Below are 27,621 nucleotides of genomic sequence, written 5' to 3'. Positions count from 1 at the left end.
AGGGCGACGCCCTAGCACTGCCCTTTTCCAAGCAAGTGCCTTTCCTCCCGCGTATTCCTCCTGTCCTCTGAGGGAGGAGCCTCCCTGGTATTTGTCTGCTATTCTCATCCAGACTGAACGGTCTGTGCATTTTACCATGCAGATCATAAAGGATTTTCTCAACTACACTTTGGAAGAACGCTTCGAAGACTTGCCAAGTGAGGTGCTGCTGACAACCCTCTGGTCCTTGTGTGTGGCCATCTTCTCTGTCGGTGGCATGGTTGGCTCCTTCTCTGTAGGACTCTTTGCCGACCGCTTTGGCAGGTACTGATCAGACAATAAGCAACGACTAGGCCTGTACTGATTATGCTAAAGACAGCAAAAGCGCTTTGGGTGAGGGCGATGATGCGCATGCCTGAGACCATTTATTTGCCTTATACTTAAGGAAAGCTAGTCCACCTGGCCTGAAATGTGGCCACTGTCCTGTGACCCCCAGCTGGCTCTCCTAGAGATCTGCTGTATGAGTGCTTGGCCTCTGACCTTCCCAGTTTAGTTCCGAGGCTAGTTTAATTTTTCTGTCGTGGAGTCAGCTACTGAGTTTCCTTAAAAGTTCCTTAAGGTCAAAGGTTGCTTCTCCCCACCCCACCCCAAGGCAGGGTCACTGACTAACTGTGTAGACCAGACTGGCTTCCTGGGTGCCTTGTGGAAAATGTGGACAATGGCTAAATAACTGAGTTTTCCCCAAAAAGAGAAAATTGAATAAAATAATAAAATGTATTGAGGATTTTGGAAATGACTGATCCAGGAGCTATTAATAAACTAGATACTGAGCCAGGCTTGGTGGCACACGCCTTTAATCCCAGCACTTGGGAGGCAGAGGCCAGCCTGGTCTACAAAGTGAGTCCAGTACAACCAGAAACCCTGTTTGAAAAACCAGAAAACCAATAAAAATAAACTAGATAGTGTAACAGCTGCATGTAGTGGCACAAGCACAGTTACAGTACTCAAGGAGACTCAGGCAGGGATCTCATGGCTTGAAGTCAGCCTGTCATCCACTTGGCAGAAGGAAAGAACTTAATTCCACGAGTTGACTTTGACCTCCACAAACACTAAGGCACATGCTCCCTGTGGCACACACCTTGCTATATGCATTCACCAAAATTATCTTTAAATTTAAAAAAATTAGCTATTTTAGCTATGCAAGTTAAATTTAAGAGAATTCTGAAGCCAACATACTATTGGTTGTTTGGCTGCCATTTTTGTGTTCTTTGCTTTTTGAGACAGGGTTTCTCTGTGTAGCCAACTCGCTGACCCAACTCAATACTTTTTTGGTTTTTCAAGACAAGGTTTCTCTGTAGCTTTGGCTGTCCCTGGCTCACTTTGTAGACCAGGCTGGCCTCAAACTCACAGAGATCCACCTGCCTTGCCTCCCAAGTGCTGAGATTAAAGGCGCGTGCCACCACGCCTGGCTCAAGACTTTGATTAATTTTTTTCTCTTAATCATATTTGTTTTTTGGGTTTTTGTTTTTGTTTTTTGGTTTTTCGAGACAAAGTCTCTCTGTGTTAGCCTTGGCTGTCCTGGACTCGCTTTGTAGATCAGGCTGGCCTCGAACTCAGCGATCTGCCTGGGATTACAGGCATGCACCACCACGCCCGGCTCTTAATCATATTTGTGAACATTGGCTGTACACTTAAGACCTCCTAAGGGGCCTTTTAGGAATCCCAGCGGTGTTGTCCTACAAGCCAATTAAGTGGGCTGGCCTCTGGAGATGGGAACCATATATCAGAATTTCTTAGATCTGAGTTCCAGGCTAACCAGGGCTGCATAGTGGGAGCCTGTCTCAAAAAGCCAGATTCCCAAGGCCCCTCAGCTGCTGAGGGGTTTCAGGATTTTGTTTTGTTTTGTTTTGAGACAGGGCTTCTCTGTGTAACAGTCCTGGCTGTCCTGAAACTCTTTGTAAACCAGGCTGGCCTCAAACTCATAACAATCAACCTACCTCTGCCTCCCTCCCGAGTGAGTGCAGGGTCAGTCTTTTGCGTCTCTCAGCTGTGACTTTGACACAAGCTCAGCACATAAAGCATTAGTCACACCAGTTTTCAGCACTAATTAGGCAAACCTTAACTATTGGACACAGAGAACAGGTACAGGCTACCTTTTGAGTATTATTTTCAGGGAAATTCTAAACATCCTACCATCAGGGGCTATAGAGATGGCTCATAGGTTCAGAGCAGTGCCTGCTCTTCCAGAGGTCATGAGTTCAATTCCTAGCACCCACATGGTGGCTTATGACCATCTATAATAGCTGGTGCCCTCTTGTGGCATGCAGGCACACACATGCAGATATAGTTCTGTATACTTAATAGATAGTGAGCCCCCCCCCCCCCCCCCCCCCCCCCCCCCGAGACAGAGTTTCTCTGTGTAGCCTTGCCCATCCTGGACTCACTTTGTAGACCAGGCTGGCCTCGAACTCACAGCGATCCGCCTGCCTCTGCCTCCCGAGTGCTGGGATTAAAGGCGTGCGCCACCACGCCCGGCTCAAGTAAGTCTTTTTTTAAAAAGTAAAAAAAAAAAATCCTAGCTAGGCAGTGGTGCCTCACGCCTTTAATCCCAGCACTCTGGAGGCAGAGGTAGGTGGATTGAGATGAGTTTGAGGGCAGCCTTGTCTACAAAGAGAGTCCAGAACAGCGAAAGCTACAAAATGAAATCCTGTCTCAAAAACAAAAAAACAAAAAAACAAACAAACAAACAAAAAAAACCAACAAAAACAAAATAAAAGAAGCCCTGGGGTGTAGCTTCATGGTAAGGTGGTTCCCTCAAAGATACAAGCTCACAGTAATAAAAGGGAGGGGTTTTAATCTGCAGAAGAGTGAGAAAAGGAGAGACTTAGAGCCTCTTATGTTGCTGACCACACTGTCTTTAACCTTACAGGCGCAACTCAATGCTTATAGTCAACCTACTGTCCATCAGTGGCGGCTGCCTCATGGCCTTTTCCAAGATGGCCGAGTCTGTTGAAATGTTGATCATCGGCCGCCTGATCATTGGCCTCTTCTGTGGACTAAGCACAGGCTTTGTACCTATATACATTGGAGAGGTGTCTCCCACTGCCCTGCGGGGTGCGTTTGGCACGCTAAACCAGCTGGGCATCGTGATCGGGATTCTGGTGGCTCAGGTACCCTATAGTTTTACATATTTAATGAATGCCAGCTCATGAATGAGCTGTCATAATATGTGAAGCACCCTGTATGTGGCATGTGCTCAATTATGTATTTATATGTTTCAGATACTATTATTATAGTTCACAGGGTAGCTAATGATGCAGGCAGGGCCCACAAAGGAAGAGAAACACTTTTGTTTTCTCTTTTCTATGTATGGTAAAAGGATAAGTGATTTGTTTTTTCTTTTTCCTTTTCTTTCTTTCTTTTTTTTTTTTTTTTTTTGGTTTTTTCCGAGACAGGGTTTCTCCGTGTAGCCTTGGCTGTCCTGGACTCACTTTGAACAGGCTGGTGTTGAATTTACAGTGATCCACCTGCCTCTGCCTCCCGAGTGCTGGGATTAAAGGTGTGCACCATCACGCCTGGCTGATTTGTTTTTTTCTTAATAGTGAATTTACGGCATAGAAATGTGATTGAGGTTGAACATTCTCATTGTCTGGCTTCTAGATCTTTGGTTTGAAATTTATCCTGGGCACTGAAGAGCTGTGGCCTGCGCTGCTGGGTTTGACCGTTGTTCCGGCTATCCTACAAAGTATTGCCCTTTTATTTTGCCCTGAAAGTCCGAGATTCTTGCTCATCAACAAGCAGAAGGAAAATGAGGCGAGGGAGAGTGAGTGCTCCTCATATGTTACCCCAGGAATATGGTTTGGGGGTGGCTAAGGGCGAGGGCATTGGTATAGCTCTCATCTCCTTCCTGACTGGACTCTTGCTGATCTGTGCAGATGCGTGTCTGCGATATCTGGGATCTAAGGACATGAAAAAACGGGGCAGACTGCAGTCTAATGCTATAGCCAACCTTACTCTAATGTCAGTGCACCTCTATACATGAATAAGACAAAGAAAGCAATGATCCAATGAAGGCTGTTCAAGTCCAGAAAAACATTTAAATAAGCGCCAGTAAGCATACATACTAAATCTTAACAGAGCAGTCCTTTCCCAGCACTTTCTCAGGACAGCAATTTAAACACAATTGGGTGGCACGTACCATAGCTTATATGTGGGAAAGCACAAAAGCAAAGCAGAAAGCCACATCCAGCTCAGGGCACACTGGCCAGATTGGGTTCTATAGCTATGTTCCGACACTCAGCAAGAATGGACATGTCTACAAACTGAATGCAAATGTTTGTCACAGAGGGCACAACATCACGTCCAAGAACAATCCAGGGAACAAAATGCACCTGAGGTAAAAGGCCCTCTGCCTTTTGTCCTGGCGCCTCTCCCACAGTTCCCCAAGGCATGTTCACCCTGGGTCAGTCTTTTGGTGGTGCTCTGACACTGACGACTGAGTCAGAACCTAAGAATGAAGAGGCAAGACAAGCAAAAATGGATGTTGTAGGTACATTCATCTTATATCTTCTTTCTTTTCTTTTCTTTTTTTTCCCATCTGCCTGAGAGCTGGGATTAAAGGTGTGCACCACCAAGCCCAGCTCCTTATGTGCTGTCTTAACTTCTGAGTGACAGGAAACAATTTGGTGGCAGGGCTAGGAGACACACAATATCTTTCCTCTTTTTTTTTTTTTTTTTTTTTTTTTTTGAGACAGGGTTTCTCTGTGTAACAGTACTGGTTGTCCTGGGCCTCACTCTGTAGACCAGGCTAGCCTCCAACTCACAGAGATCCGGCTGCCTCTGCATTCCAATTGCTGGGATTAAAGGCACATGCAATATCCACCCAGCAATATCTGTATACTTTTTGCCTATTTCCCCCCAGTCCTCCAGCAGTTGTGGGGCATGCAGGATGTAGACCAAGAAATCCAGGAGATGAAAGATGAGAGCGCCAGGATGGCACAGGAGAAGCAGATCACCGTGCTGGAGCTCTTCAGGTCGCCTAACTACTTCCAGCCCCTTCTCATCTCGATTGTCCTCCAGCTGTCTCAGCAGCTCTCTGGGATCAATGCTGTGAGTATCCTCCTGAGGTCACTTCATCTCGCGGCAGGTCGGCATGTGTCTGTCGGATGTATAGTTACTATAGATGCTGGAATAAGAGGGTCACAAGTGGCCAGGAATCGGAGGGCAGCTACAGCAGAAGTAATAGTAAGAGCAGCAATACTAACATCCTACTGCAAGAAAAAAAAAAATCTGCATCATATGTGGCGGTATACATCTGTGACCGGAAGATCAGTCACCCAGATTTGAGGCCAGCCTGATCTTACCTGTTGAGTTCCGAGTTAGCCAGGGTTCCATGAGACCTCAGAGAGCTGTAGCTAAGTTAGCCATGTGCTTTCCTTAGCACCATGTAAACCTGGTGTGCTGGTGGTCGCTCATGGCTGCAATCCCTGCACTCAGGAGGCAGAGGCAGCAAGATTAGGATTTCAAGACCATCCTCAAATAGATACTGAGTTGAAGACAAGCCTGGGCTACATGAGACCCTGTCTCCAAGAAAAGGAGGGAAAAAAAGGAAAGAAGGAAAGAAAGAAAACCGAATCTAAGAAGTAGTTTGAAAAGCTTCCTTTGGGACTTCTTACCTGCCCCCCACCCAAGGAATTCTAATGGACCCCACACAGATTTCCTTATTTGATAATGATAGTACAGTCATCTATTATTAGAGTTAAAAAATAATTTGCTCAGCCTGGGCAGTGGTGACGCACGCCTTTAATTCTGGCACTCGGGAGGTAGAGGATCTCTGAGTTTGAGGCCAGCCTGGTCTACAGAGCGAGTCCAGGACAGCCAGGGATACATAGAGAAATCCTGTCTCAAAAAATACAAAACAAAAACTAATAATAATAATAAAATGCTCAAGTCTGTGGCGAGAGCATCACAAAGGATGGAGGCGCAAAGTGCATCAGTGCCCTTGTTCCACTTCCGGAAATGCACCGCTGTACTAGGATGACCCCCAGCTTCCTCAGCAAGCAGAGTTCAGCCTTGGTACCCTCTGACCCAACCTGCAGGGTGGGATTGGTCTGAACCTCTTAGGAATGTGGCCTGCACCTATTTGTTAAAAAGTAAAGCCACCCAAGTTCCAGGACAGCCAAGGCTACACAGAAACCCTGTCTCAAAAGACAAAAACAATAAAGGAAATCTAATGTATGGCAGCCTTAGAAATTTATCTTACCCAGCCGGTCAGTGGTGGTGCACGCCTTTAATCCCAGCACTCGGGAGGCAGAGGCAGGCGGATCGCTGTGAGTTCCAGGCCAGCCTGGTCTACAAAGGGAGTCCAGGACAGCCAATGCTACACAGAGAAACCATGTCTGGGGAAAAAAAGAAAAGAAAAATAAAAATTAGCAAAGAAGACATAAGAATGTGAGTGGGGAGCCGGGCATGGTGGCGCATGCCTTTAATCCCAGCACGCGGGAGGCAGAGGCGGGCGGATCGCTGTGAGTTCGAGGCCAGCCTGGTCTACAAAGTGAGTCCAGGATGGCCAAGGCTACACAGAGAAACCTTGTCTCGAAAAACCAAAAAAAAAAAAAAAAAAAAAAAATGTGAATGGGGGCTGGAGAGATGGCTAAGAGCACCGCCTGCTCTTCCAGAGGTCATGAGTTCAATTCTCAGCAACCACATGGCGGCTCACAACCATCTATAATGTGATCTGATGCCCTTTTCTGGCCTGCAGGTACACATGCAGGCAGAATGCTGTATATATAAAAAAAGGGTGTGAATGGGATAGGTGGACCTGGTAACACATCTGTAACCTCAGTACTGGAGAAACAGAGGCTATTGAGTGGGATGGTCGCGCACCTTATCCTACCCTCCACTCCCCCCCAAAAAAAGGGGGGATGCGCACAGAAAGGAAACAGTAGCTGAGGTGGAGCACGGGGAGGTAGAGGTGCTGAGGAGGTAATGCACTGGCTAGGGTCCCCAGCGTTCCTGGGGTGGAATTGGTGATGCAGCTTTTGTTTTCTCCTAGGTGTTCTATTATTCAACAGGCATCTTCAAAGATGCAGGTGTCCAGGAGCCAATCTATGCTACGATTGGAGCAGGGGTGGTTAACACTATCTTCACTGTGGTTTCTGTAAGTTGCCTACTTTGAATGAGGGTTGGAGTGGGTGAGACGAGAGTGCGTCCTGCAAGGGGTCGAACATGGACTGCCTATATTTCAGACTTCACATTTGGTTAATCCTTTTCTTTTTGTTTTAATTCCCCTGGGGAAAAGAATAGTGAGTGATGGGTGTAAGTAGTCTTCACTCGCCCAGCACACCTGGCCTGGATGGGAAAGAGGAAATGTGGGAAGGACTAGATGGCGCTGTAGATGTGGATAAGGCAGTAGAAGGCTGAACGCAGCCTGTTCGTGACGTCAGAAATGTCTTGCCTTGTAGCTGTTCCTGGTGGAGCGGGCTGGGCGGAGAACCCTGCAGATGACAGGCCTGGGCGGCATGGCTGTGTGTTCCATCTTCATGACCGTCTCCTTGTTACTGAAGGTGAGTGCTCTCGGAGTGGGGGAGGGGACGGGGTGTTGAGCTTCCAGGTCATTGATAAAAGTGCACCTTCAGGGATAGGTAAATGGGTATCCTTGCGTGCGTGAATTATGGCTTGTAAGATGCATTGTCTAATTTAATTCTTAGGTAAACCAAGGAAGTAAGCAAGGATGGCCTTGAATTCTACTCTTCCAGTTACTTTGCACCTGTGGGTCCAGGACACTGGAGTTGGGTCCTCAGGCTTGGTGGCAAGCACCTTTACCTGCTGAGCCATCTGGAGGGCCTTCCTAATTTAATCCTTAACAGGAGTCTTGAAGGCCAGAAATTGGTAGCAGTACACACCTATAATCTCAATTTTAGCAAAGGCATGGGGTTTTGTTGTTGTTGTTTTGGTTTTTTTTTTTTTTTTAAGATTTTATTATGTATACAGCATTCTACCTGCTTTTGTGCCTGCCTGCCAGAAGAAGGCATCAGATCCTCATGTTGGTTATGAGCCAGCATGTGGTTGCTTGGACTTGAATTGAATTTAGGACATCTGAAGGGCAGACAGTGCTCTTAACCTCTGAGTCATCTCTCCAGCCCAGATTTCTACATGTTTAAAATCAGCCAAGGGGGCTGGAGAGATGGCTCAGAGGTTAAGAGCACTGGCTTTTTTCCCTAACGTTCTAAGTTCAATTCCCAGCAACCACATGGTAGCTCACAACCATCTATAATGAGATTTGGTGCCCTCTTCTGGCCGGCAGGTAGGTGTACATGCAGGCACAACACTGTATACAAAATGAATAAATCTTAAAAAATGAAATAAAACCAGCCAGGGCTACTTAGTGAGAGACCCTATCTCAAAATACTGCAAACCTTTTAATCTCAGCAGTCAGGAGGTAGAAGCAGGCAGAGCTCTTGAGTTCGAGGTGAGCCTGGTCTACTGAGTTCTACGACAGCTAGAACTACATGGAGAAGTTCTGTCTGGAAAAACAAAACAAAGACGATAACAGAAATCACCTTTAGGTAGTTCCATTTTATAGATGTTCAAATGGTCTTGGTACAAAATGAGGGGTGAGATCACATAACTCGAATTCAGAAGCACTGGGCTTTTTTGACTCCCAAGTTGAGGGAGGGACTGCTTGATAAAATTGCTCAAAAGTGGGTGGACCCTTTGCCATGTTGCCTCTTACTCAGACTTTGCTTTCTTTCTCTTACAGGATAAGTATGAATCCATGAGCCTTGTTTGTATTGTGGCTATCTTGGTCTATGTGGCCTTCTTTGAGATTGGACCGGGCCCCATTCCCTGGTTTATCGTGGCTGAACTCTTTAGCCAGGGCCCCCGCCCAGCTGCCATGGCCGTGGCTGGCTGTTGTAACTGGACCTCCAACTTCATGATTGGCATGCTCTTCCCCTCGGCTGCAGTAAGTAAAGCCGAAATCAAGACATGGTCCATCACAAAGCAGCCTACTGATGCTAACACACTTGTGTGCCTTAGTGGGAGCTCCAGGAAAGAGTTTTTCCCTCTTCATCTTCAGGGACGCAGGAGAGGGGAAGGGCAAGTCAGGCACGGTGGGTCACCCCTGCAATCCCAGCACTTGGGAAGCTGTGGCAGAAGAGTTGGCATGAAGTTGAGGCCAGCCTGGGCCACAATGAGACCCTGTCTCAAAACAACAAAAAGTTAAGAGACGCAAGGTTGTTTCTGCCTAGGAATAGGAGGAGAGTACCAAGTACCCAGACTTCCCAGGCCAATGATAAAACCATCATTTCAGTAAGTCTGATAACTGAGTGCTCCTACATGCCAGGTAGTCATTAAGATGACGATGTTAAGGAGCCAGGCAGCTTCTGTTAGAAAATGACCTGGAGCCGGGCGTGGTGGTGCACGCCTGTAATCCCAACACTCGGGAGGCAGGGGCTGGCGGATCTCTGTGAGTTCAAGGCCAGCCTGGTCTACAGAGTGAGTCCAGGACAGCCAAGGCTAACACAGAGAAACCCTGTCTCAAAAAAAAAAAAAAAAAAGCCAAGAAATAGACATATCATAAGCACCTTGCCATTCGGTTTCAATATGGAGGAGTTGCAGCTTAAGGCTAGTCAGAGATAAACATGGGAGGTTTCCCTTGCCTTCCTAACCATTTAAATTGGTACATTTGTCTGAGTCAACTGCCTATAAGCATCCTTCTCTCTCCCCCCATCCTCTAGGCCTACACGGGAGCCTACGTTTTTCTCTTCTTTGCTGTCTTCCTTGTTTTGTTCCTTCTCTTTACCTACTTCAAAGTTCCTGAGACCAAAGGCAGGACTTTCGAGGACATCACCCGGGCCTTCGAGGGGCAGGCTGTAAAAAATGCTATGGAGCTGCAGTCCGCCAAGGAGACCCACGGCAATGCCTGATGCAGCCAGACCTCCTTCACCTCCCTCCAACATGGAAAGCAACCTCCTCTGAATTGGGGAGACCTCATCAGGATGAACCCAGGATTGCTTCTGAACCGCTGCTAGTTGATCCTTTCTCACCCCACACACTCCATGAACACTCAGCTGCACCCAATGCTGGGGTCAGTCGGATGTTTAAGTCTTTCATTTTCTTGGATAGTTCTCTTGTAGTCAGTCGGGAAAGAGTGAGTCAGGAAGGGGTGACTGCAGCTCCCCTTGGGGGTCCAGCGAGCACCCCCTCCCCACAGTCAGCTTGCCAGGAACCAGATCTTCAGACCCAGTGTGGAGGGCTATGGGGATTAAACAAGCGAGCCCTCCTCACTCCATACAGCTCTGCACAGCAAAGTAACTTGAGTTTTATTTATTTTACCTTCAGGTTTTATTGCATAAATATTTATTATTATTTTTTAAGTGTAATTTTACCAAATAATGAAAGAGCAAGGAAATTGAGGTTGGAGGGAAGTGTTTAAAGAGAAGTTCTGGAGGAAAGAAGGTCCGAGCAGGAGGGTGACAAAGTGCAACAGGAGGGAGAACAAAAGTTTGTGGTGGCAGGCGGGGCCACCTCCATTCTAGATGGGGACTCTTCCTGTGTTCTTTCTCAGGAGAGCGAGTGCCTGTATGAATAGGCTCATGGCTTTCTGTGGGCCTTTTCTTTTAAGATTATATAGTTTTTATGTAGTGTTACTTGAAATCTAGGCTTGTTACTAAAGTGGGCTTTGTAGTTAGTGGTGTTGGTGGCCTTTTGTTTTGCATGGGGTCCAGAATTAAGGAGGGCTTGCAGAAAGTCCCTCTCTACTCCCTGGACCAACAACTCCTTCCTGTCTGTCCTGCTGAACTCACCTTTTTCTTCCCCTCTGGTACCCCGACTACCTGGCTGGTGGAGTGAGCCATACAGATGAGAGACCTAACTAAATACAGTAGTTCTTGATAGGCATTTACGATTTTTTTCAATTTTGACTTGTTAAGAGACTTTTTCTGTGTTGACTTGTTTTATTTTGGTTTAAAGGGATTCACAGCTAACTTTGACTTTGTTACCTCAGCTTTTTTCCTGAATGATTATTAATTACCTGGTTTGGGTATGTTGTTGCTCTGGGGTCACCCCATGCTAGTTCTGTCTGTTACAGTCTCAGGCTATTCCTGTTTCCATGATCCTGGGATACTGTGCTAAGTGCCCAAGGGGCCTTGACTCTGCTACACACAGTAGGGACGGTGTGAGTGTGGCCCATGCTTGAGACTGTGAATGTACGTGCACTGTCACTTTTCTCTGGATGTTACGTACCTGTCCCCTTTGTTCCTGTAGCTTCTTTTTTTTTTAATGACATCTACCGAAATGCATCCCCTCACACATAAGCAGCACTGCCTGCCTCCGCTGGGTGGAGGTGGCACCCAGGGTTAGGTTCCACTCATCTGGCCCCCCCTGTTCTTGCTGGAGAAGGGTGCTTCCTTGAGGTTGAAGGTGAAAAGCTCAGCCTCACTCCAGCTGGGACAGTGCAAAAGTGTGAGGTCAGAGCTGTGGCCCGCAAAGACCTAGTTGTGGGAGAGGAAGGCTTTCTTTCCAAGGGATTAGGAAATACCAGGGCATTTTAGTATGTTGGGAGCGGTGGCAGGATTTGCTCTGGCCACAAGTCACAGATAATACCTCCACACCATCTCCTCATTCTCCACTTCCATAAATGGAGACTACTGGGTGACCCTCGTCCCTTTTGCATAGGTCACTGGACCCCATGGACCTTCCTTGGTGCTTACACATTTCAGACCCATTAGGCAAACCTTTGCTTAGTACAGTATTTCGTACTCAGTCTCAGTACTTGTTCCCCACTCCCCGTGGTCATTGAGACTTTGGGTAAAAACTCACATGGCTATGAAGAGGGGCTTTGCCAGGGAGGGCGACCCCTCTAACTTACCTCTTCTGTTCCTCAGTGAGTTGGCAGTAACGCTGGGTGGAGTTTTTCCATTTGTCAGTGGCCAGGTTGTGAATATATTCATATATTCTTTCTATTACTGTTACTTAGTTTCTGTTTTGAAATAAAAATTCTGAATGTATATGTCATGTCACAAGCTTATTTTTCTCCTTTTGGTTCTTTCTCATGAGGCTTTAAAGCCCTTTAAATCATGGCGGTGGAGCTAGGAATAAAGCTCAGTGGGTAGAGTGCTGTCCAGACAGCACATGGCCCTGCATTCACCCTCCAGCACCTCACAAATGAGCCAGGAAAAAACATGAGGGTGAGCCTCCCCTAGACAGCAAGTTGAGGCCCACCACAAACCATGGGTAGAACAGCATTACTGCTGAGGATGGTGGCACATCCCTTCAATCCCACCCAGCACTGGGAGGCAGAAGCAGGCTGATCTCCAAGTTCGAGGTCAGCCTGGTCTACAAAGTGTGTCCAGGTCAGCCAGAGCTACACAGAGAAACCCTGTCTTGAAAAACCAAAAGAACAGTATTGCTTCCTATATGGGCTAGCTAAAAAGGCTTTTCGGTGTTGTTCTTGGCTCTCCCATTTTCCTCTCATGTTTCTCGGAAGCCCATTCCAGGATTTTACAGAGATCAGTGTGACCATCACTCTCTTGGAGATGCTAAGGCAGCTAGCTCCCAGTCAGCCTGCAGTGTACTGTACTCCCTTCCAGAGCAGAGTTGCTTTGTTTTGCACTCTGCACATAAAAGAATAAAGACATCTTTGAAAATGTTTAAGAAGCTGCCCAGCCAGCCGGGCGTGGTGGCGCACGCCTTTAATCCCAGCACTCGGGAGGCAGAGGCAGGCGTATCGCTGTGAGTTCGAGGCCTGGTCTACAAAGTGAGTCTAGGATGGCCAAGGCTACACAGAAACCCTGTCTTGAAAAACAAACAAACAAAAAAGAAGCTGCCCAGCACACGGGAAGCAGAGGCAGGCAGATCACTGTGACTTTTGAGGCCAACCTGGTCTACAAAGCGAGTCCAGGACAGCCAAGGCTATACAGAGAAACCCTGTCTCGAAAAACCAGGAAAAAAAAAAAACAAAACAAAACCATAAAGTGCACATAAAACAAGCATTAAGTCTGCTGGACATGGTGGGGGCATGGGAGAGGCAGAGGCAGCCAAATCTCTTTGAGTTCAATGCCAGTCTAGTCTGTAGAGTTGGTTTGATTTTCCGTTTTGTTTACAGCTTTTGTTCCTATAACACACACCAAATGGCCCTGTTCCCATGCCACACTTCATGTGCTTGTGCTGGCTGTGGGCTACAAGTACTTGATTGGGTAGCTGGGTCTGGCCTCGAGTCCCTCAGCATAAGGATTAAAGGGGTGCACCGCTGTGTCCAGTGAGCTTTCTCTGTTTGTTGGGACACACTGGTCTGGAAGTCACTATGTAGACCAAGCTGGGCTCCTGGAACCTGGCAATCCTGCTTCTACCGTCGAAGTGCTGGAATTCCAGGGCAGATGACTACACAGAGAAAATCTATCTCTAAAAACCCAAAAAGAACAAGTTCTCTTGGGCTGGAGAGATGGCTCAGAGGCTAAGAGCACTGGCTGCTCTTCCAAAGGTCCTGAGTTCAATTCCCAGCAACCACATGGTAGCTCACAACCATTTATAACGAGATCTGGTGCCGTGCCGTCTGCTGGCGTGCAGGCATACACCCTGGAAGAATACTGTATCATAATAAACAAACAAACAAACAAACAAAAAAACAAGTTCTCTGCTTTCACAGTCAGAGCCAGAAGCACAAAGCTGAGTAGGAGCATTAAATGATTTTGATCCGAGGACTGATTAAAAAACAACCATTCAGATCAAAGGTTTGAATGAAGGCAGAGGCAGGCAGATCTCTGTGAATTTGAGATGAGCCTGGTCTACAAAAGTGAGTCCAGGATCACCCAAGACTGTTACATAGAGAAACCTTGTCTCAGCGGGGTGTGGTGGCGCACACCTTTAATCCCAGCACTCAGAGGCAGAGGTAGGCGGATCGCTGTGAGTTTGAGGCCAGCCTGGCCTACAAAGTGAGTCCAGGACAGCCAAGATAGCATAGAGAAACCCTGTCTCAGGGGAGGGGGGTGGTGGGGGATAAAAAAAAAAAAAAAAAAAAAAAAGAAAGAGAGAAACCTTGTCTCAGGAAAAAAAATAAGATGAGGTTGTTGTGTTTGAAGAGTTATCATGATTACATTTATTTATTTTAGCGGTTCTCTTTTTTGGTTTTTCGAGACAGGGTTTCTCTGTATATCCTTGGCTGTGCCAGACTCACTTTGTAGACCAGGCTGGCCTCAAACTCACAGCAATTCACCTGCCTCTGCCTCTTGAGTGCTGGGATTACAGGCGTGCACCACCACGCCCAGTTTAGGGTTTTTCGAGACAGGTCTTTTTTCTTTGTAGCCTTGGCTGTCCTGGATTCACTTTGTAGACCAGGCTGGCCTCAGACTCATAGAGATCTGCCTGCCTCTGCCACCTGAGTGCTGGGATTAAAGGCGTGTGTTATTTCATTACATTACTTTTTTTTTTTTTTTTTTTTGGTTTTTCGAGACAGGGTTTCTCTGTGTAGCCTTGGCCATCCTGGACTCACTTTGTAGACCAGGCTGGCCTCAAACTCACAGCGATCCGCCTGCCTCTGCCTCCCGAGTACTGGGATTAAAGGCATGCACCACCACGCCCGGCTCACATTACATTTATTACATTGAGGAGGAATGGAGAGGTGGCATTGCCTGTATGTGGGGGTCAGAGGGTGATTCTGTGGGGGTCAGAGGGTGATTCTGTGGCGCCTTTTCTTTCTTTCCACTCACTATGTGTATATAAGAGATCGAACTCATGTGAACAAGCTAGGCTTGTGGGCAGGCACCTCTACCCAAAGAGATAGCTTGCAGGCCCAGTCTTTGAGTGTTGGTGTTGAGGCAGGGTCTCACCACACAGCCTGGTTAATTTGAAACTCACCCTTGCTCTGCCTCCTTTGCCCTGGGCCTACAGATGCTGCGATGACGCCTGCCCAAAGATGAAAGGTTTTGTGGTACTTCTCACCTTAAAGCAACAACAAAAGCTGTAGCATATTACAGAAAATCAAGAGACAACCACTTTTTTTTTTTTTGTTTTGTTTTTGTTTTGTTTTTCGAGACAGGGTTTCTCTGTGTAGCCTTGGCCATCCTGGACTCACTTTGTAGACCAGGCTGGCCTCGAATTCACAGCAATCCACCTGCCTCTGCCTCCCGAGTGCTGGGATTAAAGGCGTGCACCACCATGCCCGGCCCACATTTTTTTTTTTGAGACAGGGTTTCTCCGTGTAGCCTTGGCTGTCTTGAATTCACTTTGTAGACCAGGCTGGCCTGGAACTCACAGAGATCTCCCTGAGTCCTGGGATTACAGGTGTGCGCCACCATGCCCAGCTAAGACACCCACTCTTCTACTCTGGTGCTATCTCCCCTCCCCCCATCTCTCCTTTTTAGTGATAGAAATAGAGGTGCTTTATTAGGAAAATGGAAGTGGCTCGTGAGCTTTGAAGACAGACACTCAAAAGCTGTGTCTTTACTAACATTTTTGGGGTGGGTAAATTTTCTATATTTTGATTAGCAATTATGTGTTAGTGTGAATATATGTAAATGTTTATGGGTGCCTAAGTAAGCCAGAAGCAGGGCGTCCCCTGGACCTGGGGTTATGGGGTGATGTGAAACCACCTGCCCTGGGTGCTGGGAACTGAGCTCAGATTTCTGGAAGAGCAGGAAGTGCTTCTAACTGCTGAGCCATCTCTCCAGCCCCTAAATAATTTATTTTTTAATTTACTGTGTGCTATAAGTCACCTTAAGAGCTTGAAAAGGTCATCAGAATATTAGGAAAGGTGTGACTCTACTCTAAGAATTTTCCTCTGGACTTTCCTTCCCTTTTTCCCCTTCCCATAGGCACAAGTTGACATGACAAGAGACAAAGTGAGGCCAGCCTGTCTTTCCACACTTCTCTTTCCTTACAGACTCCCGCTTACGTCTTAGTGTAAACCTTGAGTCTCCCTTGATTTTTCCAGCTTTTATTATCCTTTCCAACCCAGCTCATGGCCAAGTTAATTAAAGCAAGCTGCTTGTATTTGCGCGCATGGGTGGCCAGTTCAGTTCCTGGCACACCTCTAAATAAAGCTTGCTTTAATCCGACAATCCTGGAATGCTCCCCGCCGTTCCCCCCCCCCCCCCCCCCAGATCTAACACAAGCACCCTGCATTGAATTTTCCTGGGAATTCTTGGGTATTGAATAGTACAGACTCCAAGTTCAGAAGCACAGGCCTGCTCCTTCCGTGAATTCCAAGTGCTTGCTTCTTAAGGTGAAAGGAAAAGGCTCATTCTGCTTTGAATAAGGCCAGTCCTCAGATATCCCAGCGATGTAGGGGAGAAAACAGATCCCGGTGGGTGAACTACAAAGAGAAGGTCAATAGCTGCCAGACAGAGGAGGGAAGAGGGGCCCAAGCAGGAGAAAAAGAGAATTTGTTAAATAAAGAAAGCTTGGCACTCAGGAATCAGTTGACTAAGGCATTTGAATAGGTCCCTTGGTGAGAGGTCGCAGCAACAAAGCCCGGGAAAGCTGCAGCTGGGGAGGCCTCTCAAACTATCCCCACCCCTGGGTGGTTGGTGTAATCTCTTCAACCCTGAAAAGGGTCAAATCAAAGATAATCAGGAGTCTCACACCGGAGGACAGAGGGTGTTGTTCAGTGGTAGAGCACTTACTTAGGTCCTAAGAGGCCCTGGGTTTGATCCCCACAACCACACACCCACATTTTAGAATCCCAGGGACTCAATTAAACCCGTACGACTTGTGTAAGGGTGGCCAGGGTTGGTAGGGGCGGCAGCGACCCATCTCTGACATACCGGCCATCTCCACTGACGGGGACAAGGACGGAAGACGGAGGATGAGAGGCCTAGACGGGATTAGTCTGGCCTTTGCAATGTGCACTTCCTTTGTGTCCATGAGTCCTCTGTGGCACAATAATTCCAACTGCCAGAGCAGCCCTCTCCTTAGCCGAGGAGCAGCTATAGAACCTACGTTGAGCGGTCATGAGTTACTGATGTGGCTGACAGGTAAAACTGTTTGAGGCAGTTACTAGGTGTCGCTCGCTTCCACGTTTTTTCTGTGTTATGCTTTAGCTAAATCTAATAAAACTGGCCAATGACTAGGTCATCTATAATTAATTAATGCATTAGGAGTTATGCTATCTTCATTTCCTTCTTATCCCACAGTGAAATAGAATGTTTACACACAACTACACTAGATGAAGTTACCTTTTGTCTTTTCAATAAATTTAGATCTTTCGCAGCTGTTCTCCCACCCCACTCCCAACTCACCCTTAAACCACAAACTTACTTCTGAAACTCTCCCCCCACCCCCCATCCCTTCAGTCTCAGAATCCAGGAAGAACACTAGATGGGGGTGGGGGTGGGTGAAGCTCAGGGAGGAGCCTCAGCTTAGATTCAGGAAGGCCCAGGATAATCCCCAGCGTGACACAAAAACAAGGTGTTGAGACCATGGTTCCTGTGGTTCTCACAGAAGCACTATGGGTGCCGTCGGACGCGCCGCCGCCCCACCCCACCCCCGCGCCCATTACCAATTCCTATTTCATAGGAATAAAAGCCAGCCTCATGGCTCATTGGTAAGTTTTTGTTCTTCAGAGAACTAGAGTTTGATTGGCAGCAGCCGGATCCGGTGGCTCACAACCACCTGTTTCTTTTGTTTGTTTGTTTGTTTGTTTGTTTGTTTGAGACAGAGTTTCTCTTGTAGTCCTGGCTGTCCAAGACTGGCTTTGTACACCAGGCTGGCCTCGAACTCACAGAGATCAGCCTGCCTTTGCCTCCCCAGGACTTGGATTAAAGGCGTGCGCCACCACGCCCGGCTTCACCACCACCTTTTACCTCATCTTCAGGGGAAGTGATGCTTCTGGCCTCCTTGGGGCACATACCCTTGTTTGAAAAAGCTATTCCTGTCGGGCGTGGTGGCGCATGCCTTTATGCCAGCACTCGGGAGGCAGAGGCAGGCGGATCGCTGTGAGTTCGAGCCCAGCCTGGTCTACAAAGCGAGTCCAGGACAGCCAAGGCTACACAGAAGAAACCCTGCCTCAAAAAACCAGAAGCCGTTCCAGTTTAGCACTTTCTGCGGAGGTAAACGCCACACAAGAGCAATCAACCACAGGAGGTTTTAATAATCGGTACTGGGCAAATTGCCAACAGCTAACCTGTCATGGTTTCCCCAGCTGTTGCTCTTTTACAGCGGCACACGGAGCAGAACACAGTTCACAGGGGTTGGTTATCCCTTTCCAACACGTGGGTCCCAGGGACTGAATGAAGGTTGGCAGCAAGGCCATTCCCATATTGGGCCATCTCAGCAGCACTATTTATTTTGTGACAGGGCCTCGCTCTGTAGCCTTGGCTGCTCCTGCACTCCATTGTATCCACTCAAGAGCACCATGCCACATGCCAGGGTTTCCGCTCAGATTGGCCTTGAACTCTTTTTTTTGTTTTGGTTTTTTTTTTTTTTTTTTTTCAAGACAGGGTTTCTCTGTGATAGCTTTGGCTGTCCTGGACTCACTTTGTAGACCAGGCTGGCCTTGAACTCACAGCGATCCGCCTGCCTCCCGAGTGCCGGGATTAAAGGCGTGCCCCACCACGCCCTGCTTGGCCTTGAACTCTTGATTCTCTCATCCTGGCCTCAAGTGTTGGTAACATTGTTAAGGCCAAGCTGGGCTATGAGACCCGGCCTCACATACCAGAAAAAAAATAATGTATATTGACCCCACTAGGTGAAAGCAAGACAAGAGAGGAAAGCACTAAAGGTAAAATTAGTGTTTTATTTTACTTAAACTAGTCAAACTGGAATTGGTTTATCATGGTACAAACATAAACATTTCTTAAAATTAATTTATTTTTATCTTATGTGCCTTGGTGTTTGCCTGCACGCCATGTCTGTATGAGGGTGTCAGATCTTGGAGTTACAGACAGTTGTGAGTTGCCATGTGGGTGCTGGGAATTGAACCCAGCTTCTTTGGAAGAATAGTCAGTGCTCTTAACCTCTGAGCCATCTCTCCAGGCCCTTTGGTTTTTTGTTTTTGTTTTTTTTTATTTTTCGAGACAGGGTCTCTCTGTGTAGCCTTGGCTATCCTGGACTCACTTTGTAGACCAGGCTGGCCTCGAACTCACAGTGATCCGCCTGCCTCTGCCTCCCAAGTGCTGGGATTAAAGGCATGCGCCACCACGCCCGGCTTGTTTTTGGTTTTTCGAGACAGGGTCTCTCTGTGTTGGCTGTCCTGGACTCCCTTTGTAGACCAGGCTGGCCTCGAACTCACAGCGATCCATCCGCCTGCCTCTGCCTCCCGAGTGCTGAGACCACAGGTATGAGCCACCACACCTAGTGAGTCTTTATAAGTTTTACACTTTTAGATTCTGTTTCCCAAAGATAAAAGATAGCCAAACATACGGGATCTATAGCTAGTACCACCATGTCTATCTCTGTAGCAGGACAAGTTATTCAAACCTCCTTAATTAGATTCCAGCTAAACCCCACTACTTAAATCACACGTACACCATGTATAACAAGACCCAAGCCTCTAAGGAAAAGACAAGCTGAACCTGGGGTAGGTAAGGATGTCAGTATGTGGGGGAGGAGAGGGTATAGTGTGCCTTGTCTGCAAAGCCCCTAGTTAAATCACATCTACAGCACAGCACCAAAGAAAAAGACAGTTACACAGCTAAGACACATGCACCAATACAGGGCTGCAAGTAGAGCTCAGTGGTTGAGTCGGTGCCCAGTATGTTCAAAGTCCTAGGTTTGCTCTTTTGGCACCAAAAGAATAAAAATAAAAACAATAAGCCAGACTGTGATGGTGCAAGCCTTTAATCCCAGCACTCGGGAGGCAGAGGCAGGCGGATCACTGTGCATTCGAGGCCAGCCTGGTCTACAAAGCGAGTCCAGGACTGCCAGGGCTACAGAGAAACCCTGTCTCAAAAACAAACAAATAAACACAAAAAACAAAACGAAAAAAAGAAAGAAAAAACAAAAAGTAATGGTAAGAAAAAATGAAAACTTTTGGAAAAAGGAAGGAATCCAGCCACTGCCCTGACTTTAAGCTGAACTGTGCACACCTTACACTTCACCGGGTGAATTCACAGAGCAGTTCAGGAATAACTCCATGGCTTGTGGGTTGCTAAAACATGCATGGCTTTCTCTAGGGGCTTCCAAATTAGCCTCCAAATCATTGGCAAAGAAGTTTTGCTGCTGCAACTGCATGCAAGGCTGCAGGGAGTCCTCCCCGAAGCTATGGAACGGAGTGGTCCAAGTTGGGCCGTCCCAGGCTTGAGTATACCAGGTCTGAGTGGGCCAAGCCTGATTGCTCCAAGTTGGGTTGGTCCAGGTCTGGTTGTTGCCAGCCGAGTTGGTCCAAGTCTGGCTGCCCCACACTGGACGGCTTCCAGATGTGCTGACCAGAGAGCTCTGGGGATAGCTAGGATAGAGCCAGGGATGCTCCACTGACGATGCTGAGCTCTTCTGAAAGAGGTGATTAACTCAATGAGTAAAAAAAGGAAAGCTAAGGTCGTAAGCTGCAGAAATAGGAAAAGATCCCTAGTACTGCTGAGACAGAGACAGGCAGATCTCTGACTGCCAGGGCTGCATAGGGAGATCACAAGAAAAGAGTCCATGAGGGGAGAGGGAGGATGGGACGGGGGACAGGAGTGATGGACCACAGATGGACATAACAGGATGGGACTGAAAAGCAAAGACACTGCTTCAGAGCCACCGACAGCTCTTACAGGAAATTTGGGCTCCACTCCCTACACACATGGCCACACACAGGTGGTGCAGACACACATAAAATAAGATAGATGAGGGCTGAAGAGGTGGCTCAAGAGGTTAAGAGCACTGGCTGCTCTTCCAAAAGCCCTGAGTTCAATTCCCAGCAACCACATGGTGCCTCACAACCATCTATAAAGATATCTGGTGCCCTCTTCTGGCATGCAAGTACATGCAATGTAGGCAAAACCACTGTATACCTAAATAAATAAATCTTAAAAAATAATAATAAAAAAAAATAAGCTGGGTGTGGTGGCGCACTCGGGAAGCAGAGGCAGGTGGATTGCTGTAAGTTCGAGGCCAGCCTGGTCTACAAAGTGAGTCCAGGACAGCCAAGGCTACAGAGAAACCCTGTCTCCAAAAAAATAAATAAATAAAATAATAAAATAAAATAAATAAATAAATAAATAGAATAAGTAAGCTAGAATAGCTGGAAGCAGGGCACAGCGGCACGCACCTTTAATCCCAGCACCCCGGGGGCAGAGGCAGATGGGTCTCTGAGTTCGAGGCCAGCCTGGTCTACAAAGTGAGTATAGGTGTCAGAGAAACCCTGTCTCAAAAAAGCCTTGAAAAAAAAAAGATGGAAAGGGAAGGAAAACATGTCAAGTGTCCTGTTGTTACCTGAGCCACACTGTTGCCAGTCTTCAGCCACTGGTTTTTCTGCCACCGTTTACACTTCATTCTTTGGTTTTGGAACCAGGTCTTAACCTGCAGGAAGTGATAGGGCTTTTTAAAAAATTAAGACATACAGACAGGAGTACAGACGGCTCGTCTAGAGGACCCAGGTTCAATTCCCAGCACCTACATGGTGGCCTACAACCATCTGTAACTCCAGTCCCAGGGGACCTGATGCCCTCTTCTGGACCCCTTGGAACACTGCAAACACATGATACTGAGACATACATGCAGGCAAAAAAGCCATACACATAAAAATAAAGACACACAGACGTCTTATTTATTTTATGTCTGTGTGGTCTATCTGCATGTACACCTGCAGGCCAGAAGAGGGCATTAGAAGGTATAGATGGTTGTGAGCCACCATGTGGTTGCTGGGAATTGAACTCAGGACCTCTGGAAGAGCAGATGGTGCTCTTAACAACTGAGCCATCTCTCCAGTCCCCTGGTGGGGGTTGGGGGTAAATACACATACACACACACTTTTTTTTTTTTGGTTTTTCAAGACAGGGTTTCTCTGTGTAGCCCTGGCTGTCTTGGACTTACTTGTAGAGGAGGCTGGCCTCAGAACTCACAGTGATCCGCCTGCCTTGGCCTCCTGAGTGCTGGGGTTAAAGGTGTGCGCCACCACCAGCTTGAAAAATACTTTTTATTCATTATTTCAAACTGTTTTCTTTTGGGGGGGAGGAGAGGTGGTTAAAAATAGTACTAGGGATCTATCCCAGGGCCTTGCATATGCTACTGACAGATGAGGTACATAGGAACCCTATTTTTTTCTTTTTCTTTTTGTTTTTCGAGACAGGGTCTCTCTGTGTTAGCCTTACCTGTCCTGGACTTGCTGTGTAGACCAGGCTGGCCTTGAACTCACTGCCTTGGCCTCCTGAGCACTGGGATTATAGGCATGCGCCCCAGAACTCGGCAGTGTTCAATCAATAATTTTACTATTAAAGATAGACAGCTGGAGCTGGGCGTGGTGGCGCACGCCTTTAATCCCAGCACTTGGGAGGCAGAGGCAGGCGGATCGCTGTGAGTTTGAGGCCAGCCTGGTCTACAAAGTGAGTCCAGGATGGCCAAGGCTACACAGAGAAACCCTGTCTCGGGAAAAAAAAAAAAGATAGACAGCTGGAGCCAGGTATGGTAGCTCATAACTTTAATCCCAGCAATTTGGAGGCCCAGGAAGACAAATCTCTGAGCTCTATGTCAGCCTGGTCTGCAGAATGAGTTCCAAGACAGCCAGGTCTACCCAGTAAAACCCTTTCTCGAAAAAAGCAAAAAGCCGGGGAGAGGGCTCATTTGTTGCTCTTCTAGAGGAGTTGTGTTCAATTCTCAGCACCCACATGGCAGCTCAAAATTGTCTGTAACTCTAATTCCAGATCTGACACTCTAACAGACAAACATACAGGCAACACCAAACGAAAGAAAATGAAAAATAAATTAAAGAAGAAAAGGCCAGACAATGGTGCACATCGGGACTTCTTAAGTTTGGGAACACCCTAGTCTACAGAGACCAGTCAGGACTACACAGAACATGACTAGGGTATATCTGTGTGTGTGTGTGTGTATGTGTGTGTTGGGGGTGCCGGGGGGGGGGGGCGCGTTGAAGTACGTAAGTTGATGGAACAAAGTGGGCAATACGTGAAACATAATTACATGATCTTTTAAAAATTGGTTTTTTGAGACAGGGCTTCTCTGTGTGACCTTGGTTATCCTGGACTCGCTTTGTAGACCAGGCTGGCCTCGAACTCACAGCGATCCGCCTGCCTCTGCCTCTCGACTGCTGTATTAGATGATTTTAACATGAGAACTGATAGACCTTAGAGTAGAGAAGCACCCAGATTCCTCCACTCATCGGCAAATCAGCTTCAGTTTTTTTTGTTTGTTTGTTTTTGTTTTTCGAGACAGGGTCTCTCTGTGTAGCCCTGGCTGTCCTGGACTCGCTTAGTAGACCAGGCTGGCCTCGAACTCACAGCGACCCACCCGCCTCTGTCTCCCGAGTGCTGGGATTAAAGGGGTGCGCCACCACCACCCGGCGCTTCATCTTGTTTTATTACAGTTAGCAATAAATAAACCAACCTACCTGCTTGTAGCTAAGGTTCAGGAGGGCAGAGAGCTCCTGCATCTGCTGCAGGCTCAGGTACCGCTGCCTCTGAAACCTGTCCCTGAGCGCGCACAGCTGCTCCTGAGAGAACACAGTCCTCATCTTCTGTTGCTTCGCGTGGAGCTTGCACTCTCCCTTTTTCTCAGGGCCCTCTTCAGACTGAGGACCACAGAACTTCAGTTTGGGACTGGTAGAAGAATCGGGGCTGTCTTGAAGAGGTAGGTCCACAGAGGAAGGCCGAGGAGAGGCTGATAGGAAATCAACAAGGTGACTTGTTAAGAAATTAAACATTGTCCAGCCTGGCATGGTGGCGCACGCCTTTAATCCCAGCACTCGGGAGGCAGAGGCAGGCGGATCTGAGTTCTGAGGCCAGCCTGGTCTACAAAGTCAGTCCAGGACAGCCAAAGTTACAACAGAGAAACCCCTTCTGGGGGAGGGAGGAAAGGGGGGAAGACCAAAAAAAAAAGGCGTATTACAAAATGGTCCTGTGGTCTTTTCTGCTGGTACAAGATCATCAGTTAGAGGGTCTTTTAAATTACCAGTACTAGGGTAAAATTCCAACTAACCACATTTGTTTCTATCACCCCTGATTTTTTCTTTCTTTCTTTCTTCTCTCTAAAGACAGTCTCCCAATCCTCCTGCCTCAGTGCGGCATTTAGGAGTCTGCCACAATGCCAGACATTTTGTTGTTCTTCTGAGGAGCTATGGGTTGAACCCAGAGGCTCAGGTTAGAGACCAGGGAGCTCGGTCCTATCATTTTCTGGACTCAGCAGCGGGAAGACACCTCCTCCTGCTCTGGCGGTGTTCACGATACTCAACACCCACTAGTCCTGCAACTTCTAAACGGAAGAGATTGCCGTATCCTGGCACTAGAGGCATGCACTAAAAACAAACACATGTCCACATTTCTTTGCAAAGGCTATCCCCACCTGCTCGGTCCCAAGCCAGCACTCCCCGCCTCTAAGTCAGAAATCAAAACCACCAAATCAAAAATTAAGATGGCAGACGTTAACCCTGAAATAACGCCCTGAAATAAACCAGCAAACACAACAGTCATCGGCCTGAGTGTGTGGCCGTGCTGGAGCCTGTGTGCAATATACACACACCCCTGAGCAGCGTACGCGATTTAGCAGTCGCTTGGTTCGATTGTGATTTGTCCCAAAATGTAAGTAGATTTAAAGCCACTTAACACGTTATCGCCACTTGCCAGGCTGAGTACCGGGCTGAGTACCGCGCAGACGAAGTGAGCTTCAGGCCTGGCTCCAGCAGCTAGTGATAAGCAACTATCTTTACTGTGCACTAAGAAAACACTTGTTGCCAGCCATGGTGGTGCACACCTTCAATGCCAGCACTCAGGAGGCAGAGGCAGGTGGATCGCTGTGAGTTCGAGGCCAGCCTGGTCTACAAAGCATGTCCAGGACAGGCAAGGCTACACAGGGAAACCCTGTCTCGAAAACCAAACCAAACCAAAAGAAAGAAAGAAAACACTTGTTTAGTAAGCATGCTCAGCTCACAAACCCAGAATGCTAAGTGACTCCGACATTGCCACACATTGAGAAGGAGCCGTTTGGGTAGACTGTAAACTAAATGTATAACCGCACCAAAAATGGGGTGCTCACCCAGGCTGGGATGTTAGGTCCCCCAGCTACTGAGAAGACCTCTCACCCCACTGGTTGCTCAAACACTTTGTTGAGAGCATCACCTCACTTAATTCCTGTAAAGTGTTTCCAAAGAACCCAAAACAACAACAGCAGCTTCAGATAGCCAGATGCCGCTGTGTTCCCGGTCTCTACCTCAGCTGGAGACTAGAAGAGCAATGTGTCACCAGAAAAACTCTAACGTCGGGAATGCAGAGGCTTGATGGCACTACTTATGTTAATGAACTGTCCGACGAGAGGCAGTAACCCTTCACCCCGCTTTCCTAACAAAATTGGTTCTACCGGGGATTGAATTTCTTACCGGTCTCTGTGCGGAGCTTCTCAGCAGCAGACATTTGTACGTAAGAATAATTTTCCACAGGCCCATGAGCTGCAGGCATTGGCGAAGAGTCCCCGGAATCCGACGCTTCCTCAGAACAAGGTAGACTGTGGGGACCAGGGGGATCCACACTCATGTCAGTGCGAAGGTGAGGGGAGGTAAAAAGTGACTTAAAATAAAAGTTTTTAACAACAACAAAAAGGTTAAGACTTTAAAACTCAGTGTCTAAGAGAAAAGACTTCAGAAACAAAAAAATATTCAAAGTCCAGGTGCAAAATTACCAAGAGACTGGAAGGAAGCAAGCCTCAGTCTTCCCTCAAAAGACCAAGACACCAAGTCAGTCTAGCTGAAGGCCAGAAAACACAAGGCGCTAGATTTAAAAGCCTCTGGCTCCCCCCACTCCCCGCCCTTAAAGCCCCTTACCCCCACCCAGACCTATCCTGTGGCCCTGCCTCCCGCCCCCAGCACCTACGCCCCACCAGCCCTGTGAATTCAAATCCTACCTGCCAGGCCCACCAAGGACATTGTAATGCAAAGGAAGCTGTAAAGTGACCCAGACGGAAGGAGAGACGGAAAAGGTTGGGGCCCTTCTGACCTAGAGACAAAAAATAAAATAAAAATAAAAAGTTGGTTTCATACTTGAGGCTTTACCATGCTGCACCGTTAAATCATGGCTGCACCCCTAAACCATGGACATCTCAGGTAGAGCGGTTTTCTCTACCATTCTTCCTACAGACATAATAAAATACTCAGAGCTTGTTGGCAACGTCTTTGGTTAAACATGATGCTCCGTTTCAGCGCTCACTTTAGTTCTTTCTTGGTTTTCATTTTGGGGAGGATAGGAAAGTCTTTCCTTTTTTTTTTTTTTTTTTTGGTTTTTTGAGAGAGGGTTTCTCTGTGTAGCTTGGGCTATCCTGAACTCAGTTTGTAGACCAGGCTGGCCTCGAACTCACAGCGATCCGCCTGCCTCTGCCTCTCGAGTGATGGGATTAAAGGTGTGCTGGACCACGCCTGCCTTGCCATTTATTTCAAATGGACACTACTAGACATAACTTAATGTGGCTGGTTGACTTCTGTCCTCACCCAACCATTGGGAAGTGGAAGGCAATATCTTGCCCAAACCCTGTTTCTCTCCTGGTGTTCAGATTCTCTGTTTTATCGCCATCCTCTGACAACTTTTTTTTTTTTTTTAAGATTTTACTTATTTTCATGTGCACTGGTGTTACACATGTTAGTGTAAGGGTGCCAGATTCACTGGAACTGGCATTTGTGAGACTTGTGAGCTTCTGGGAATTGAACCCAGGTCCTTTGAAAAAGCAGCCAGAGTTCTTAACTGCTGAGGAATCTCTCCAGCCCATCTCTTCCTTCCTTCCTTCCTTCCTTCCTTTCTTTTCTGGTTTTTTAAGACAGGGTTTTTCTTGTAGTATTGGCTGTCCAGAACTCAGTTTGTAGACCAGACCAATCTGGAACTCACAGAGATCCACCTGCCTCTCCCGCCTGAATGCTGAGACTAAAGGCGTTCACCACCACGCCCAGTAAAGTGTTCTACTTTTTCTTGTTTGTTTCTTTTTTGGTGTTTTTTATTTTCTAGACAGTTTTTCCCTGTGTTACCTTGGCTGTCCTGGACTCACTTTGTACACCAGGCTAGCCTTGAACTCAGAGAGCCCCTGTCTCTGCCTCCCTGAGTACTGAGATTACAGGCATGTGCCTGTTTTGTTTCCAGCCCATCTTTTTTTTTTTTAAAGACAGGGTCTCTCTGTGATAGCCTTGGCTGTCCTGGACTCGCTTTGTAGACCGGGCTGGCCTCGAACTCACAGTGATCCTCCTGCCTCTGCCTCCCCAGTGCTGAGATTAAAGGCTTGCACCACCATACCTGGCCCTCTAGCCCATCTTTTAAGCCCTCCTCTGACAGCTTTTAGAGGTGAGGAAATTTTTTAAAAGAAACAATACTTTTAGAATTGGGTTCCAGTGTCCGTTTTCAGAGATATTTTTATATATAAATTATATCTTTATATATTAATTTTTTAATGACTTAAAACATAAGATGCAGGCAATAGATATTAGATGGAGACGGTTATTAAATGAGCACGGGGAGAGAAGGAAAAAGGAAAGGAGAACCCCAGAAAGAGACAGAGAGGTAGATAGGGAGAGAGAGGAAGAAA

The 27,621-nt window shown here is 47.3% G+C and overlaps 2 protein-coding genes across 3 annotated transcripts; one reads left to right on the top strand and one right to left on the bottom strand.

Moving 5' to 3' along the window:
• Window positions 1–125: 125 nt before the first annotated feature.
• Slc2a3 (solute carrier family 2 member 3) lies at window positions 126–10,135 on the top strand. The gene is made up of 8 exons (XM_051155300.1): window positions 126–303; window positions 2,909–3,149; window positions 3,640–3,802; window positions 4,901–5,088; window positions 7,034–7,138; window positions 7,443–7,544; window positions 8,741–8,944; window positions 9,720–10,135. The coding sequence occupies exons 1-8, from the start codon at window positions 137–139 to the stop codon at window positions 9,906–9,908; spliced, it is 1,359 nt and encodes a 452-aa protein (XP_051011257.1). The 5' UTR covers window positions 126–136; the 3' UTR covers window positions 9,909–10,135.
• A 9,869-nt stretch (window positions 10,136–20,004) lies between these two features.
• On the bottom strand, window positions 20,005–25,595 carry Nanog (Nanog homeobox). Of its 2 annotated transcripts, none has more exons than XM_051155289.1 (4): window positions 25,442–25,595; window positions 23,462–23,730; window positions 21,331–21,417; window positions 20,005–20,406 (listed from the first exon to the last, which is right to left on the bottom strand). In XM_051155289.1, exons 1-4 carry the CDS (start codon window positions 25,593–25,595, stop codon window positions 20,005–20,007), a joined length of 912 nt encoding a protein of 303 aa, XP_051011246.1. The 2 variants fall into 2 exon arrangements, with proteins under 2 accessions (XP_051011246.1, XP_051011247.1); XM_051155290.1 differs by having other exon boundaries at window positions 20,005–20,403.
• Window positions 25,596–27,621: the final 2,026 nt, after the last annotated feature.

The sequence above is a fragment of the Acomys russatus genome, chromosome 13 (genome assembly GCF_903995435.1).
Source record: "Acomys russatus chromosome 13, mAcoRus1.1, whole genome shotgun sequence".
Taxonomy (NCBI): Eukaryota; Metazoa; Chordata; class Mammalia; order Rodentia; family Muridae; genus Acomys; species Acomys russatus.
Note: the sequence above shows the minus strand (reverse complement) of the source record. Positions and strands in the feature narration are given on the sequence as shown.